At 39.9% G+C, this 19788-nt stretch overlaps 1 protein-coding gene across 2 annotated transcripts in view; it reads left to right on the top strand.

The window, feature by feature from the left end:
- Positions 1–649: 649 nt before the first annotated feature.
- The window catches only part of F13A1 (coagulation factor XIII A chain), a 164617-nt gene continuing 145478 nt past the window's right edge, over positions 650–19788 (top strand). The window contains exons 1-3 of one of the 2 annotated variants that reach the window (XM_032341019.1): positions 650–760; positions 2708–2855; positions 14408–14596. In XM_032341019.1, coding sequence (XP_032196910.1) covers positions 2726–2855; positions 14408–14596 — 319 coding nt within the window. In that variant the 5' untranslated portion in view covers positions 650–760; positions 2708–2725. Of the gene's footprint in view, positions 900–2707; positions 2856–14407; positions 14597–19788 lie in introns of both variants that reach the window. The other variant, XM_032341021.1, reaches the window with a different exon arrangement.

Here is a 19788-nt window from a genome sequence, read left to right as displayed (position 1 = left end):
GAGAAAGAATCAGAAAAAAACATATACATGGAAGAAAAATTTTCTATTTCTCCAGTTATTTGAAGATAAACCAAAATGGTTTTCAGGGGGAAAAAAGTGTTATTTTCTAATTTTTGTGACACTTAAAGTTATTTAGTCATCTTCCTCAGGGCTGGGCCTCCCCTCCTGTGGGAAGTCCTGCAGTAAGGTGGTGGGTGAGGCTCGAATGGATGCTTCAAGATCACAGACCACCCCCCACCCCAGCCGTATTGACACAAGAAGGACACCTTCCTCTTGCTTTATGCATGGTCACAGCTGTCTGTCTGTCATCCAAGCAGCCAACCTCAGAATCCCCAGCGGGGACACTGCCCTGTGCAGGAAGACCCTTCCAGCCCCCCTGAGGAAAAGGAGGAGGCAGGGTGTGAGGGGCCTCTGCAGAGGGGCTGCAGAGCTGGAGTGGGGATGGTGAGGAGAAGCAGGGCTAGGAACTCCGAAGTAAGAGGGGCGTGGGTCGGGAGAGGGGCTCATGCCAGAACTACGCGGGATGGCAGCAATACGTAGAAAGTCCTAGAAGCTGCTCTGTTTGCTCCAGCTGTCTAGAAGGGGGAGGAGAAAACCCTGTGGGACGGGAGGGGAGGGGGAAGGGCAGGGTGGAGGGTGGGGGCTGTTAGGAAGTTATTTAAGAGCCAACTTTCTTGTCGTTTTTCCTGAGTCCTTTTGAGGAAGTACTTCTGAGCTGCACAGAGCCAGCCTGCCTTAGGGCACCTCGGGCGGACCGCAGGTAAGCAGCCGCCCCTCCCGCCCGGCCTCACCGCAAACCTGCACCCAGGAGCCAAGGGGCCCGGCTGCGCCTGCCTTCCTGCCCTGGAGTTTTCCTGTGATCCCTCGGGCGTCTGCTGCTCCGGGTATAGGGGACAGGGGTAAGAGGCGCCTCCACTTGTCCACTGTGTTTCCTGGCCCCCATCTCCGCGCCTTCCCAGCCCCACTTCTGTCCAAGCAGGGACTTCTCAGGCACTCCTTCAAGATTTTCGGAAGGCTCTGCTTGCAAGAAGGCCACCAGATGGGAATGAGGGACTTGGGAGGGCTCCCCCAAGGGAGCTCCCTTCTCCTCAGTGGAGAAAACTGTGGAGGGATGGGAGAGAAGGTTAGAGAGAGAGAGAGAGACAGAGACAGAGAGAGAGGCCAGGTAAGACTACCTGCTTGTCTTGGCTCTGCATCCCCTTTCCCCTTCCCAATGCAAGAGCTGAACTTGAGCACTTACCCCCCAAGACCCCTGGAGAGGAGGGTGCTTCTGCCCACCTGCACTCACCTGCACAGGCTCCTCTTACCTGGCAAGCACCTGGGGCTCCCCAGCTCTTTGCTTTCTGGGTTCTCTCTCCCAACAGGCTACTGCACTGCTCTTCTCTGTTCTCCCCCAAACCCTCCCTCCCTTAGTGATCCTAAGCCCACCTCAGGGTTCTTTTCCTCCAGAGGATGGCTTTTTCTTACCTTCCATTATTAACTCTTCCTTCCATCATTGACCCTTTCTCCCTGTCCCCTCAGCTCACTAGAGACTTTGTAAATATGTCTGTAGGTATTTATGGAAACTGATTCAGACTTTATGCTTGCAAATATTGCTGTCTGCTTCCCAGACCAAATACCCTACCTAGAAAGTGGTTCTCTTGTCTCTAGCTGTGTTGCATTTGCTCAACATGTTTCTGGAACAGTCTACTCTGGTTGCCTCTATGGTGGAGGCTCTTCATCTTTTGAGGGTGTGCTTCGTTTTTGAAAAGGGCCAAATAACCAAGAGTCATGACTGGGTGATCTAGGTGTTGAAGGTGAAAGCTCCATTTGGGCCAGAAACAAGGGCTCCCTTTATTTGGTCAGTTTGTCAACAAGTACTGATTGGGGCCTAACAGTGAGGTATGTGGTGTTTAAGCTGGCTTCTTGCCTGTGCAAACTCCAGAGGAAGGGGAAGCAGGCTTGGAGCAAAGGCAGTGTTAGCACCACTGACCAAGTGCATTTAGAGAAAGGCTATTAATAGCCTTAATTCAAAATCACAATGTACTCTCTTCACCCACCCAGACTCCATCTGCCTTCTCCTGCTCTGTGTGGTCCTGGCTCTAAAGCACTTGCCACCTTGTTATACCCTTTTCTGTTTACTTCTGCAAAGTGTGGCCTCCACCCTAACCCTCACTGGACTGGAAGCTCTAGGTCAACAATCTTCTGCTTTGTTCTCTGATGTATTCTAAGTGCCCAGATCACAGCCTGGCACATAGTAGGCTCTCATTAAACATTGGTTGAATGAAGTTGCAAAAATGAACACTTACCTGGACATGGTTGGATGACTTTATTCTTAGAAGTGACTTAGGCCTTCTCAAGTCTATATGAAATGGACATATGTATGGGCACATGACAATAAATGTTTCTTACAAAAATACTGTCTTTAGGAGTAATGGAGCGGGGGAACCCTGCTTTCTAAAATCTTTTACATTTTTCCTTTCTTCAGATAAGCCCCTTTTCTTCTGCTTTCCATGTGTTTTGACAAACAAGAAACCTCCCCGAGATCCTTGGGGAACTATACTCCATCATTAGACTAATCCCTACTAAGACTTCTCAAGTTTTATTTATGTGAAACTCAAAATGTGCTATCCCACACAGATATGTCTGCTTCTCTATTTTTGAATCCTTGTCTCAAATGTAACTTGTCTCCCATTCCTTTTCTGTGTCTCCCTTTCTCTCCCATAAGGAGCTTGTGAAACTGAGAATGTCTGAGACCTCGGAGCCTGCATTTGGAGGCAGGAGAGCCCTGCCCCGCAACGCATCCAATGCGGCAGAGGATGACCTCCCCACTGTGGAACTGCAGGGGCTGGTGCCCCGAGGTGTCAATCTGCAAGGTAAAGGGTCGGCCACCTGCTCCTCCCTGCAGGTGCTGGTTGGGTCAGCACCCTTTGTCTCCACTAGACTCCCACAAAAGCGGCTCCCCTGCCAGTGTCTGGTATTAAAGAATCCCAAGCCTTCTTTTTCAGTGGTAAAAGGCCCCAAGATCCAGATTCTTGTCCCAGTTCTGCCACTTAATAGCTTTGTGATCCCAGGGAAGTCACTTTGTCTTTCTATCTCTTCGCTATTTCCTCTAGAAAACAAGGGCATTGGCTCAGTGGATGCCTCTTCCAGCGCTACTGTTCTGTTTTTAAAAATATTCTCTAGCTGGAAGTTTCCACTTCCAAAATATTGTGGCTGTTTTGATTGTCTGGCTTGTGCCTCTTTCCCTCTCCCTCCTCCCTTCTCTCTCCTTTGCTGTGAATTTCAGAGTTGGCAAAAGATGCCAGACTCTGACAGTAATGGAGATGGAAGCCCTCTACATCTCTCCAGAACAGCCTGGTGAGCAGGTGAGGCAAGCTGCTTCCCCTGCTCTCGCCTCTACTGATCCCAAGGGACCTGCTCTGGGAGGAGCAGCCAGCAGCTGACCTCCACTCAGCCCTGTCAACTGTGACAGAGCCCAGGTGCCAGCAGTGGCTTGGTGACACAGACGCCATTCCCCTGGGCCACAGCAGGGACATTCAGACTCATGTCCCGGAATGGCATCTCACATGGACCACTTTTTGTTGGTAGCACTCATGCAGCAAGCCCACTTCTGCTCCTGAGGGTACTCTGCACTTGGTTTCCCTGGGAGGTGAACACCCACTTGCTGGGGGCAGATGTCCAGGATCACCCTGTGGTACATGGTTAATCCCCTTCCTCAGAAAGAGATCAGCAGTTGAAAGCAAAGGGAGAGAACAATGCAAGAGCAAATCAGAGAAATGCCTTTACCTTGAAGACAGGTTTGATTGTGTTACTATCATGTCTAGACAATTTGCTGTCCAACTGTGAAAACAGAGATATCGAGTACCACACAATAAGGTACCATGCAGATTTGGAGGGGGGGAGCTCACCAAAGGCCTTCTTCAGTTGAGTGGAAGGGTTGGGACAGACTTGTGAACTTATAGTTCTGAGCTCTCTTTCCCAGTGGGGTGCTGCATTCCCTACAACTCCACCATTAGAGCCACAAAACTGAGTTAAAAAGGACTTGCTAATAAACTCATTTAAATCTCCATGTTATAAGGTGGGGAAACTGAGGTCAAAGTAAGTAGCTGATGTTTACGCCTTCATTGCCCAATCTTGGGTTTATTCTTTCCTCTTTTCTTTTCTTTTCCTTTTTTTTCTTCTCTTTCTCTAAGAAAGCAAATAAATTGGAAAGCATGCAGACATCAAACTATCAAGCAATTATGAGCAAATTATTATACCTTGGTGTATTCAGTTTTTTAGCAAAATCCCCCCTCTGGCAGACAAGTCTCTTCGCCCTGTGGAGTGGGGGCCAGGGTGCTGGAAGATGTGGGCAGAAAGAACAGAAAGAGAAAAGGGGCAAAGGATCAGTGAGGAGAAGTGTGAACAGAGGCAGTGAGATGTAGCAAAGAGCCCCTTGGTTCAGGACTCAGAAGAGCTAGGTTCTGGTTCCTCATTTGTCACTTACTCACTTTGCCACCTAGGGAGCCTCAGTTTCTCCATCAAGAAAATGGAAGTAATACCTACTTCACAGTTGCCATGATGATCAAAAGACTAGTGTCTATGAGACACTTGGTCTATGGGAGTTAACCAACAAGTACTCATTGATTCAGAATGTGCAAGATATCATACCCTACAAGGTTAGGAGCCACCCCAGTGAACACTTATTTCTGAGGGGAACATTAACAGCCTGTGGGAGCTGTATATCTGAAATCTGGAAAAAATGTGGTTAATAAGAAATCAGAACTAACAGATAATTTGAGTAGGTAGGATGATTTTGTAAAAATCTGGGATTACTGTGTTCTGTGTATTTATTTTTGGAGGCACGGGTGGGGAATTATTTTGAAAAATCATTCATCATTTGCTTGGCAATCGTATGTGTCCACAGCCCAAGTGACATTCTGGGGTACCTATTACAGGCTTTGGCAGAGGAATGTGAGTGTCCAATGACTATTTGTAGAATGAATGAGCAGTTAATCACTTGAGAATTGAGTGACTCATCAGGCCTAGAGACATTATAATCTTACTAATAGCAGGCTCCAGGTTTTAAAAACATGCCTTTATTTCATCTGTCTCCCACAGGTGAGCTAAGTACTACACAATGAGGATAGGATCTCTGAACCCAGGTATCATGGGCGAACTCCTAGATGAGTAGAACAGAAGAAAAATACCAGTATACAAACCCTGTGATCAAGAACTATCTCCTACTTATTCTTTACATTTCACATTTCTCTTTAATTGTGCCAAAAGCAGGTTTCCTGACACAAAATACATCAGTTTCTCCCAAGTCATCCCCTGTGAAGGCTGTCACGTGTGATTAGCTGCTGTCTTCTTGCAGTTTATGCAGTGACCCCTAGGGGTGACCAAGAGGGCTTGAAGCTCCCTGAGCTCCTGGCTGAGGGCAGCTTTGGCTCACAAAGTCCTAAGTCAAACTCTCCTCATTTGTTTCAATGGAAACCTTTTCCAAAAGTTTCAGCAAGATGCTCTTGCCAAACTGACTGAGAAGGCAGAAAGGAAAGAGGAGAAAAAGGATAAATGGTGGATTTTTCATTTCAAATAGTTCTGTGGCAGTAAAGATATATAGATAGATGATAGTTAGATAGATAGATAGATAGATAGATAGATAGATACAATGAACACTGAGTGTGAATGATACCCTTAATTCAGAGCTTTTGTGAATATTTGATTAAGAATGACTTTAGCATGCATTTCAAAATGTATAAACTCACATTAGGTACTTCCCATACAGCAGCATGATATTAAAAAAAAAAAAAAAAAAAAAAAGGAATATTTGAGGTGACAGTGAGACCCTGGAGGTAGGACAAGCCAGTCAGTGCCAATGTTTGATGTCCTCATGTGTTTTAAGGGTACTTAATGCCCCCTTCTGAACTCAGTTGTAGCCAATTAAAGTATGTGAAAATCTCCTCAGAATGCTGGATTTGCATCTCTTCCTAATAGACTCTTCTGAATGTTTAGTGGTTGTTTCTGGAAATTTCTCTACAGCTTTCCTGGTCTCAAAGGCTATTTTGCAGGAGATGTAATGTTCTGGAAGATAGCCTTATATTCTTGTTATGGTTTGACTCTGTGTTATTAACCATAGGTGATCCTTTGCAGTAGTAATTATAATCCTTACTTGGCAGATCTAATGTGATGAATTCAAACTGGAAAGCAAGTCTGGATCTCTAAAAAAGTCAAATCCAGGAGAGATCTAGAATCTTTCAGGCTAATGGGGTCTGGTGCCTTTCTGAGCATCCCTTCTCCTTCCCACCCTACCCCTGTCAGAACCAAAGCAATTAATTAACTAGTTAATTATCACTCTCCCTTAAGTGCAGAGTAAACCCATCTGGATTGAGGGGTCTTAAAAGAATTAGAAAGGCATTTAATGTGTGATGAAGAAATGATGTTGTATAGAACGAATTCGTTCTTTGATTCGGTTTGTGTAAAAGCATTTAATGATTGCCACCTATGTGTCAGGAAGTACGCTAAGTTCTCTCTGAGGACACAGAGATAAGTAAGCCAATCCCTGGCCTCAAGTGGCTCTCCATCTACTGGATGAAATAGACACAGAAAATAAAATTTCAATTCAGTGGAACAGATACTGTGACATAAATTATGCCAGTTGCAGTGAAAGAACAGAGATTGGAATGATATGGTATGGGAACAGTGGGAAAGAGGTTGAGGAAGGCTTTATGATGAAAGGCCATCTGAGTTGGGTCCTAGAGGATGAATAGGAGTCTTCCAGGCAGACAAGTGCATGGGAACAGCATTTCCAGCAGAGGGAACTGTGCATACCAAGTAATGGGGACAAGAGGGGGATGAACCTGGGAAAAGCAGGCAGGGATCTGTTACAGTAGGTACACTGAGACCTTACCTTTGCTCCTGCAGATAAAGGAGGACTTGCAAAGGATTCTAAATAGCAAAACGATATAATCAGAATTATGTTTCATGAAGGTCATTCCAATGGTAAGGAGCAAATGGAGAGAAGGAAATACATTTGGAGGCAGTTGAGATACTTCTGGTGAGAGGAGAAGTAGACAAGGCATATTTCCATACCTGGAGAAGATCCTGGTCTCACTCCTTATTCTAGATTCCTCTGAGCAGCTGAGCATTTCTTATACATTTTATGGTACAGGACATTTCAGTAGCAACAGTTAAAAAACAATAAGCTGCTTAAGAAATTAATTTTAATAATTCTAATTAATGATACTTTAAAATTTGGGGTATCTAAAAGAAATATGAAAGAGGAACTTTTTTTTTTTTAAGATTTTATTTATTTATCAGAGGGGAGGGGGAGAGAGTGAGCACAGGCAGACAGAATGGCAGGCAGAGGCAGAGGGAGAAGCAGGCTCCCTGCTGAGCAAGGAGCCCGATGCGGGACTCGATCACAGGACGCTGGGATCATGACCTGAGCCGAAGGCAGCTGCTTAACCAACTGAGCCACCCAGGCATCCCGAAAGAGGAACTTTTATCCTCTTGTCTCAACAATAAAGAAACCTACTTCCTCATGGACAGTATTTATGCCTACAGTTTGGTAATAATATTACCAAAGATTGCAAGGAGATTTCAATTCACTAGGGAACTTCTAGGATATGAACCTAAACATTTAACTTATTTCAAGATTCCATCGATGACAGGTATAATCATTCTCGGAAGGATATTTTTACAACCTAAGGAGAAAATAATCTACTTTTTTTCATATTAGGGAAAGGGTAGGAGGACAGGGAGGCAGCTGGCTCATGAGGAGAGTTTTTTTTGTTTTTTTTTGTTTTTTTTTTTTTTTAACAGTCCATTTTCTGGTGTGTTTGGAATTAGGCTAAACTGTGTTAGGTAGACTTTTTGAAAGCTGTCACTTTGAAAGAGCAAGCTGCCAACTTTCCAACTACAATATCTCTAAAGAAAAAAAAAAAAGTAGCTTAGCAATGAGTGGCTCCATTTTGCCAGGAACTGGGCTTGGACAGGGAGAAGCAAATTCATTTCCTGTTTGTGTCGAATGGAGCCTGGATGATGAGAAGGCTCTTTCAAACTAAACTATGTCTCATTAATCCAATAAAAAAAAAAAAAGCGGAAATCAATATGCAAGCTTAATAAATGTTTCCTGAGTGTTTACTGCATGAAGAGAGACAACACTAAGCAAAATGGACAAAAGAAAAAACTACGATATTTGTATATCTATGCTTATATTTTATGATATTTTGTGACATCTGTAGAGCCCTTGTTATTATTAGGTATTGTAAACACCAAATATAAAGGTTTCTCTGCAGATGAGTGTCCATGAGCAATGAGAAAAATGTTTAATTGGTGGTATTGGGACCTCACCTTATTCCTTAGTACTCATGCCCCCTAGCAGATCTGGAGATCTATCAGATTACTCTAGGGGGAGGGCAAAAGGGCTGTCATTTCCTTCTCCCTCTAAAGTATAAATGGCCCTCCCATTTCTCTTCCATATGTCTTGTCCATTTGACTACAGTCTAGAATATTCTTCATATTCTCAAACTCTCAGTGTTGCTTTTCATCTTCCATGTTTTGGTCAAGGTTTTATTCACTTATTTTTTAAAGTTTTCATTTATTTAGAAAGAGAAAAAGAGCATAAGCAGGAGGAGGCAACAGAAGGAGAGGGATTATCTCAAGCAGACTCCATGCTGAATGCAGAGCCCAGTGCAGGGCTCAATCTCATGACCTTGAGATCATGACCTGAGCCAAAATCTGAGCCGACTGATCCACCCAGGCATCCCTCAAGTTTTATTTTTTAAATGAAATGTTTTCCTTGGTTTAAATTATTTTAATATGGGTTTTTATTTTAAGAGATTACACAGGGAGATTTTACTTATCATTGCCTTAGTTTTTCTCCACACAGTGTGCCACTATAATTTTCCATGATACTATTTTTCCTTTTTTCTTGAAAGCACTGACCGGTTAGAGAGATATTGCAGGAGAGAATGAAAAGATCACTTAGAAAAAAATAATATTTTTAGAAACTCCATACTTGGAATAAAATGTTATTAAAATTATAACATTGTAGATTGCCTTATTTTAAAACAAATTCCTCATGTATATGTTATTATATGTTTATTTTACATATTATTATGTAATATAAAATATTATTTAATATATACTTATGTGAAAATATAAATATATTATATATATATATTTGTTTTCACTATGAAACTATAATTTTTTGACTTAGGTTTTATATACTCAAAATAACATATTAGTGCTCTTCCTCACCTTTTGTTATAAGCAATATATGAGTTATGTGCTATCAAGGCATGGCATTTTTATTCCAGTCTGAAATAAAAGTGCTGCTCTGGAGGCCTTATATTATAAAACCTTAGATCACTGTCATCAACACTGTAGAATATACAATATACTGTATATATAGTCCTGAAAATGGTATATGATAAGAATGAAATTGTCTGATAAATAACGTTTAAGGGCCTATATGGTTAATCCTATGATAAATAGAATATCCATTTTATGATGCATAACCAACTTCAATCTCCTATTCAGGCATTACATTTGTTTAAAGTGAAAAGTGGCATATTTACTATAGTTTCTTTTTGCATTGTCTCGGGTACAGTGAAGATGAGGTCTTGTCCTCAAAGGGCTTATAGTCCCACAAATTAATATCACCTATATTAACATGACACAAAGTGCTTGATTATAGTTTATTTTTATTTTAAAAAGGAAAAACATATTCTGGGAATGAAGAGGAGAAAATTATTTCATCTGCCAGTAGAAATGTAAGAAAAGAAAACAAGCCTGTCTTCTCAGAATATAGGGAATGCAGCATTCCCTTTCTTTCCTTTCCTTTTTTTTTTCCTTTCTTTCTTTCTTGAGAGAGCATGCACTAGTGGGGACAGGAAGTGAGTAGAGGGAGAGGGAAGAGAGAATCTCAAGCAGGCTCCATGCTGAGTGTGGAGCCCAAGGTGGGACTCAGTCTCACAATCCTGAGGTTATGACCTGAGCCAAAATCAAGAGTTGGACACCTAACCGACTGAGCCACCCAAGTGCCCCAGGAATGCAGCATTCTCTCATTTAATCCCAACACCACCACTATTTTGCAGATGATAAAACTGAGGGACAGGAAATTTGCATAGCTTGTGCAAAGTCATAGCAATAGTAGGTGCCAGAGCTGGGATGTGACTCAAGGCAGTCTGGCTGTAAAATCCAAACTCTTATCCACTATGATAATCTCTTCTCTTAATAGTAACAATGCTAATATAATAAAAATAATTTGTGAGCATTTACTAGGTGCCAGACACTGTACTAAAGCACTTTACCTACATTGTTTTCATCTAATCCTTACACTAACCCTATAAGGTGAGTGCTTCATTGTCTTTTTAGAGATAAGGAAACTGAAGAGAGATTAAATAACTTCTCTGAGGTTGCATAATTAGTAAATAGTGAAGCATCTCCTGGAACATATGCTGCAAAACACTGATTGCCACAAAAAAATAATTCCCATGGTCATTTAAATTTGGAAAACATGAGACCTATAGGAAATTTATGGTCTACATCATTAAAGGTCTCCCATAAATCCTTCAAGAATCCTGACTGACTTTGGTTAAGCCAGCCTTTCCCAAATTGGAGTAACCATGGAACTCTTATTCTTCCAGTGCATATCAATATCCCACCAAAGTATCACGACATTACACTACTTTGAAGATAGACTGGCTTTAGCTGGACTCATTAGATATTAACCAAGTTCACTGGACAGGCCCATGGAACTAGAAAGCCAGAGTTTCCATTTGCAATAAGAATAAAACCGATGAGAACAAGATTCTAAAAAATACTTGACTTTCTCTTTCCAGATTTATTTTTCTCTTTGTCAAATTTGGGAAGCCAAAGCTTGAAACTGATATACTCATTTTCAGGGGGACATTATCATGGGAGTGGAGATGGGATGAGATAAGGCAAATCCTGGCAGTGTTCCAGGACCAGTGCATTCAATATCTTCAGGGAGACTAAACTCACCCCATTCCTCACTTGGAATGCTGAAGCAGCCTCTTAGCTGACCTTCTTGCCTCCAACACTGCCACTATCCATTCCTTTTTTTACTTTTTCACCAGAAGCATTTGAAATTTACACACACACACACACACACACACACACACACACACACACGAAGATATGCCAGTTTGCTATTTCAGATTTTTCATGGTATCCCCAATGTAGTTAAAGTCCAAATCCCCTAACATGTTGTACAGGGCTTGCATGAGTGGCTCCTGCCTACTCCTCCTTTGTGGTCCCACTTCTATACTCCAGCCAAACAATCATCTTTCAATTTCTTAAGTAAACCAGACACTCTGTTGCCTAAGTCTTTGCTCCCCTCCCTCTGGCTAACTTGTTCATCTTTCTGACTATTGCTTATATACCTCACTTCTTCCAAAAATCTTCTTTAGTTACACTCCCCCAGTCTGAGTTACAGGCTCCCTATACCTCTCAGATACCCTCTTCCACCCAATACCCTATACTGCTTTATCAGAATATTTACGGTGCTATGTCATAACTATCTGTTCACTTTTTAGAGCCTACCACCATGCAGTTATCTGGCTTGTATTTACTGGGCAGTGACCTAATCAACATTTATATCCATGCCTTGAATGGCGACATAAAATGACACACGTAAAATTCCTGGAGGACAGGAAATCAGGGAGAGTGTTAAGTATATTGAATATATGCTTAGGGTCTAAAATTATATTAAGAGCTTGGAACAATTAACCAAATTCAATAAGATGAAATTTAATATGAATACATGGAAAACCTTAAAATTGAGCTATAAAGAAGAAAACTTTTGTATAGATATGGCTGGCTTCTAGGAGTCTGGATTGAATCATAAGGCACTACTGGTAGAAATGACATCATAATGTATTTTTAAAGTTTTTGCTCTAACAGATGCTTACTGTAAATCAAAAAATCAGATAAAACAATTCAAAATACTAGTGATACCTTTGACTGAAATAATAGAAATATGCTATTTGTTTTGAAAGGTGTAGCAGTCTCTCTTTTTCATTGGAAAAACAGTAGCTAGAATAAATACTTAATTCTAGGAAAAATACAACAAGAAAGAAATTTATGAAATGAAATATGTTCCAGAAAAGAGTAGAGAGTTAAAGTTCTGGAAAAGAACAGTTGAGGAAATGGAAAGTGTTTTAGTCAAAGGAATAGAAGTCTTTATATACCTAAGGAGTGCCAGATGAAATGAATAGAATGTATTCTATATTTACCCAGAAATCAGAACCAGGATCCGTGGTTAGAAAAATTACAAGGAAGCAGATGTCAGTTCATCTTAAGAGGGCTTTTCAAATAATTAAAATTGTTTAAAAATGGACTGTTTGCCTTGTGAGATACTGGGTTTCCTGTTCAGTTGAAGACAAAAAGCCTAAGCATTTGGGCTTTCAAGATGTTTCATACAGTACCTAGCAGGTCTACCAGATGGTCTAGAAAGTGCCTTTGCCCTCAGAGATTCCGTGAGGCTATAATATCAGTGTATTCCTTCCATTGATGCTGATTAATGGAGACCTGATTAAATCTATTTCTGAGGATTCGGTTTTCAGACATTTAAACAAAATAAAAACATTATTGGGAAGCACAGTGCTAAGAAAGAGGACCAGATGAGTTGATTACTAAGATCCTTTTCAACTAAGACATTTATGTGTCTCCAGCTCTTTCTGAAGCTGTCTTAACACTAGGATTGTGACCATAATAAGGACAAAGAACTTAGGGGAAAGTCAGCTTGGAAGAGAGAGGTCTAGAGAATTAAACATCTTCCACCCACATCATAATAGAAGGAAAGTGCCCTTTAGGGGACCATGTTCAGGGTTCTGCAATGGGGTAAAAATAAAACTGTATCTTGCACTTTCTGTGTGCGGTAATGTTGCAGTCAGAATAGCCCACTGAGCACCACATCATGTAATATAGACCATGGCTCCATCAGAGTTTATAGTTAAGTTAGCTGCAAGTAAGCCTAGGGCCCCACTATGTGCCAGGCCTCGTGTCAGAGCAGTTGTCTTGTTACATAATTGAATTTTTATAGAAATTCTCAAAGTATTAGTCTCCTCATTTGGAAGGTGAGAAAACTCAGCTTCTATGAGGCAACATTCCTTACCTATATAATTAAGAGACCTGAGATTCAAACTCAGGATTACCTGGACTTTGAATTAATCAAGAACATTTCAGAAACTCCTAGATTTTAGTACTAGAGAGTATCTTAATGATCCCAACTTCTTGGTTTCTCCTGTGAGACAAAAATGAAGTCAGATGGGACCAAGTGTCCTGCACAGGATTCCCGTGTAACCACAAATGAAGGCATTGGAGTCTCGCAGGGAGATGTTCCAGCATGAGTGCAGGCTCAGCAGCTGTGCTCTGTGTTCATAACTGTGAAGGCAAACCATGCAGCAGACACGATCAGGGTAGCCGAAGTCCAGTGTACCCCCACCAGACTCCTTCCTTAATTCCCCCTTTACAACTCCAAGTGTACATGCAGAAATCTGTCTTTAGACTAGATTTTCAAACTACAGTGTAGATGAGTAGAGTTATCTTCATACTCAGTGATCATTTGCAGAAGAGTGGGAGAAAGGTAGGAGGAGATCTAACCTTTATCCAGTGCTATCGTGGCTGAAGTAAATGTATAACTGACATTTATCCTCCCAATTCCAAAAGGCCAGAGGAAAGACCTATAGATTTTGTATCAGACCAGGGTTGACTTCCAGATTGGTGGAAATGCAAAACTTCTTTTCTTCATGTTCAAGGTGGAAAGAGTTATATCTATCTTGGCGAAATGTCAGTACTCTGTCTCCATACCTGTTCTTTTCTTTCCTATCTTTGAAGGACTAGATCTACTTTTAGAATTGTAGAAGGAAGGGTATTTGACCCTATCTAAAGTAAGAGGAGAATTTTGAACTAAAGGTCAATTTGGACCTTTGGAACATCCTTTTGAGGCTTTGTCAGATTTACTTCCTCCCTTTTTAAAGATAAGAAAATCGAAATGGCTCTCCTGTCCTTATTCCTAGTTAGTGACATAGTGAGGTGATAGTCACAATGAAAGCCAGCATGAGCCTGGGAGTGTGAAGACTTGAGCCAGCATGAGCTCTGGGAATGTGAAGACTTGAGTTTCTCTGTATCTACACCTATATGGGAGACATCATCAGCACTTCTCTGTCGATCCCAAGTGAGCGCCCTGTGGTCTGAAGTGAGATCAGAGGGTACAAAGCTTTTAAAATCCTCTTTGAAGGCAAGAATGTCACAAGAGAAGGACTCTTAAATCTATCGGCCTCCAATAGAGTTTTATCCAACAGACCTCATTGCTTCAATACCTAATGAATCAGGAAAAACAATCTTGTTTTTTGAGTTTGCAGTTGTATCAAAGATATTCAGTGGTGTCCCTCAATTTTTTTTTTATGTGTAGACTACCTTCATGTCACCAGTGTTCACCTGTTCAAAGAGAGATGGGACACCAATAAAGTAGACCACCACACTGACAAGTATGAGAACAACAAGTTGATTGTACGTAGAGGACAGTCTTTCTTCATCCAGATCGACTTCAATCGTCCATATGACCCCAGGAGAGATCTCTTCAGAGTGGAATATGTCATTGGTGAGTGCCATGTGCAAGCTGTTTTGTGATAGTCCATCTGTGACATCATGTTATGATAGTCATGATACCATGGGCCACACAGTAGAGAAGGATACAAGTGCAACTGTTTACTTCTTAGAATTATACGTTGACAATTGGCTAGAGCTGGGGCTACATCCAGCCCCAGGACCACCCTATGCTCTAAGATGGGTCAGTATAATGCCAAACATTAATAATTTGAGCCTAGCCGGGTAAAAATCTTGTATAATAAAAGTGAGTATAATTGGTACAAAATGTTAGTTATTTTTCTCCAAATGGTTTTCACATCCTATAGTGTGGCTTTTAATTTATCAACTTTACTCTCTTGATTTCATCAGTCTTATGTGCTAAAACTATTTTCAATTCTTAGTGTACAATTTCCATATAAGCATTTCCCAAGCTTTGTTCAGCTCTAATCTACTCCCAGGGGATGACTCAGGAAAGATAGACAGTCAAGTAAAGCTCACTAAACACTTTGTACTCTAATCTCCTTTTGTAAGTTTACAATACACATTAGCTTAACAGTTTGTACCATTTAACTCTGGTTGGGCGTTTCCCAAATTAATTAGATTCTGGAACTCTTTAAATTGTAGCTACTAATATTTGACACATTTTAGTAAATATTTCCCTAGAAATTTACAAATATAGCAAGTAAACACATGCACAAAAAAGCAAAGGTGGCTCAATATCAGAAAAATTATCTATATAATCCTATATATAAAGAAAGTAAAAGAAAAAAAATCAGGCAATCAGATCAATATTCACTGAAAAGAGTGCGACAAAATTCAGCAGCTGTTTTTTCTTAAAAACTTTAAATAAAACAAAAGTAAAAGAAATCTCAATTACAGTAAAAATTACCCCAAACCAACAATTCTTGGTATTCTAAGTGGCAAAAATCTAATTTAATTATAATGAGAAATTAGAGAGAGATACCTGCTATTGACATTCCTTTTTTGTAAGCTTCAAAGATTTTAACAAGTGAACAATTTAAGAGAAATATCTGCTATAAATACTGACAAAAATAAAATTATATATTTTGCTAATGCTATTGTTGTATATATAGAAGATCCAATAGATTCAAGGACGAAAGCACAATATTAATAAAACTTTGTGGGATGGCTAGATAGAAGATAAATACATAAAAGTCAATAGCCTTTCCCTTTAGCATGAGAACCCAGAAATAGAAATAAGAAGAAAAATATTCCACATATAAGAGTTAGTAAAACTATGAAATGTAAAAATAAATTTTAAAAAACAATATGCAAAACACAAATAAAGCAACTATTAAATCTTCATAAAAGATGTGAAAAAACTTGGAAAAGAAAAACATTTTTTGGATGTGATATCTCAATTTTTTTAAGTGTCCCTAAATTAGTATGTAAATATAATGCATTTCCAATAGCAATCACAATGGAGGATTTTTTTTTAAATAAAATAAGAGTTCATTTGTAAGAGTAATTACTTGGAAAAATCAAGAAAATTATACAAAAAAAGAGCATTTTCTATCAGAACATACTATTGAACATACTATAAGAAGCGTCTTGTGGAACAGAATAGACAATTCAGAAATTGATGTCAGTATATAAGACTAGTGAATATAGTCGTTAGTTTTGTGGAGTAAGAAAAGTATGTGGGCTTTTGGTTTTTTGTTTGTTGTTTTAATAAATTAAATGATGCTGAAGTAACTAGTATTTTACATCGTAGTATTTTAGTATATGTAGATATATATGTTACATGTAAATATATGCATTTAACATATTCTTGTATTTAACATATATTTAACTATATGTATAATTATATATATTATTTTACATGTATATATATTTGGCTTACACATGCCAAAATACAACAGATGATCATATATATGAACAAATGACCAAACTATAAGTATATGACAAAAATATCACATATGAAGTCAATGATAATAGAGCTGGAAAAATATTCAGAACAAAATGCTGAAAATAGAACTGCCCTATGACCCAGCAATTGCACTACTGGGTATTTACCCTGAAGATACAAATGTAGTGATCCAAAGGGGCACGTGCACCCGAATGTTTATAGCAGCAATGTCCACAATAGCCAAACTATGGAAAGAACCTAGATGTCCATCAACAGATGAATGGATAAAGAAAATGTGGTATATATACACAATGGAATACTTTGCAGCCATCAAAAGAAATGAAATCTTGCCATTTGCGACAACATGGATGGAACTAGAACGTATCATGCTTAGCAAAATAAGTCAAGCGGAGAAAGACAACTATCATATGATCTCCCTGATATGAGGAAGTGGTGATGCAACATGGGGGCTTAAGTGAGTAGGAGAAGAATAAATGAAACAAGATGGGACTGGGAGGGAGACAAACCATAAGTGACTCTTTTTTTTTTTATATCTTAGCTTTTATTTTTATTTTTTTTTTAATTTCAATTTTTATTTTTTTTTTCCAGCATAACAGTATTCATTATTTTTGCACCACACCCCGTGCTCCATGCAATCCGTGCCCTCTATAATACCCACCACCTGGTACCCCAACCTCCCACCCCCCGTCCCTTCAAAACCCTCAGATTGTTTTTCAGAGTCCATAGTCTCTCATGGTTCACCTCCCCTTCCAATTTCCCCCAACTCCCTTCTCCACTCTAAGTCCCCATGTCCTCCATGCTATTTGTTATGCTCCACAAATAAGTGAAACCATATGATAATTGACTCTCTCTGCTTGACTTATTTCACTCAGCATAATCTCTTCCAGTCCCGTCCATGTTGCTACAAAAGTTGGGTATTCATCCTTTCTGATGGAGGCATAATACTCTATCCCCAGGGGTACAGGTCTGTGAATCACCAGGTTTACACACTTCACAGCACTCACCAAAGCATATCCCCTCCCCAATGTCCATAATCCCACCCCCTTCTCCCAAACCCCCTCCCCCCAGCAACCCTCAGTTTGTTTTGTGAGATTAAAAGTCACTTATGGTTTGTCTCCCTCCCAATCCCATCCATAAGTGACTCTTAATCTCACAAAACAAACTGAGGGTTGCTGGGGGGAGGGGGGTTGGGAGAAGGGGGTGGGATTATGGACATTGGGGAGGGGATGTGCTTTGGTGAGTGCTGTGAAGTGTGTAAACCTGGCGATTCACAGACCTATACCCCTGGGGATAAAAATATATGTTTATAAAAAATAAAAAATTAAAAAAATTTTCAGAACATATAACAGTGATAAAAGGTTAGCATAGAAAAAAAAAAACTCTTACAAATTGACAATCTGAAGACAAGCAATAGAAAAATATGCAAAGTATATGAAGAGCCAGTTCACAATGTAAAAAGTCCAAATTAAGAAAAACATATAAAAAATAAAATAAAATAAAATAAATAAAAAGTCCAAATAACTTGTAGTCATGTGAAAACATAGTAAAATTCACTAGCAGACTGGAAAAGCCAAGCAAAGTCATTTTTATCCAACAGACAAAAATTTAGAAAAAAACCTGTAATATCTGTGGCTGGCATGTATGTTAAGAAAAACATACATTGCTGATATAAACGTATAATTTCATAACCTTCTAAGAAAGCAGTTTGGCAGTATCTGTTAATATTAAAAAGACATATGCCTTTGCCTCCGTAACTCCACTCTTGGAAATCGATACCAAAGATATTTAAAGTCTAGTTTGTAAAGATGGGTATTATTTACTGCAGCATTGTTAGAGCGACATAAAAGTAAACATCCTCGGTAGTGGAATGGCAGCATATGTTGTGATATAGTCACATAATGGATTGTTGCTTTAAAAACAAGAATGAATTAGACCTACGTCAGATGAGTTCAAGTGAGGTAGTGGTGAGGAAATATACTTTGGATGGGCCCATATCATCTTCCCTACGTGTGTGTGACTGTGCCTAGGTCTGTCAAGCACTGTGAGTGCATTAAAGACTAAGAAGCACACACACAGGTGATGACATTCCATGGTGGGAGAGTAGCCAAAAGAAGGGAAGGAGAGGCAAAAGGAAAGGGGAAGCTGGTAAGGAAAAGAGAAAAAAAGCAAGCACACTGATATGATTATATGTATGCATCTAGGTAAAATTATGGATCTCTGCGGGGATATGTGTGTGTGTGTGTGTGTGTAAATTAAAAGTAATAACATCAGAGCTAAAAATAAACACTTCCTTAGAAAAAAATCTCTGACCCTTAACTAGTTGGAAGTATGTGGTTTGTATTCCCTTTCTTTTACAGTACAAATTTGAACAGAAATGTGGGAAAATCAGTTGAAGCCAGAGTGGAAATGGGAGGGGAGGAAAGAGATCACAGAGTCAGAATAAACAGCATTAGTACAACTTGGGGTTCTGCACAGAACTGTATGCTATCCCGATTGAGGGACGAGAGAAAGGAAAACTAAATTATCATTCCTGTAAGTTAGGTGACATGTAATAACCCCAATTTCATTACATTTTAGGGAGCAGACTATTATTATTAATATTTTTTAATAATGTGTACTTCAGGTAAGAACGGAATCCACAGCTAATATTTTTCAGAGTATTTTAAAATCTGATGAAAATTTATTTTTATTTTTTCCCCTAGTTCATTTATCACTTTTGAGTGTGTGTGTGGCGGGGGAGGGGTGTTGGAGGGATTGGTGTGGGTGTGTGTACATGCACACGTTTGGACTAGATTTGATTAAAATGCCCTTCACACCTTTGTAACGCAATGATGACTACCTGTGTGTCAACGTTAGAAGCTCTGTCCCCAGTTTAGCTCCAACTACCCAGGAACATTTTTTATCTCCTTTATAGTCAAATATTTAGTGCAGAGAGGAGGGAGCAAATCTTTGTCCCTGAAGTGGACTTGACTGAGGTCTGAGGCTCTTTCCCACAGACACTCAGAAAATAGTTATAATAATGGAAGTCTTAGGGAAGATGATAAGACGAGTGTCAGATTGGGTTCCCAGGGAGAGTTTGAGTCACTGGGGCAGGACACTTTATCCTGAGTGGGAAGGTCAGGGCCATGACCACAGCATCACCACCATGAGCAAATGAAGTCCTCCCTTCTTTTTCACAGAAGGCACTGTATTTTGTTCCCTCAGTAAAAAAGTGGGAGAAGAGAGGCATAGCAAATTTACCTTTGGGATAAAAATCTATATATTTTAAAAATCAACACGTATTCTAAATCCTTCTTAGAGCTCACAATGTGTAC

Source organism: Mustela erminea, chromosome 4 (assembly GCF_009829155.1).
Source record: "Mustela erminea isolate mMusErm1 chromosome 4, mMusErm1.Pri, whole genome shotgun sequence".
Taxonomy (NCBI): Eukaryota; Metazoa; Chordata; class Mammalia; order Carnivora; family Mustelidae; genus Mustela; species Mustela erminea.
This window is presented reverse-complemented; position numbering and strand designations above follow the sequence as displayed.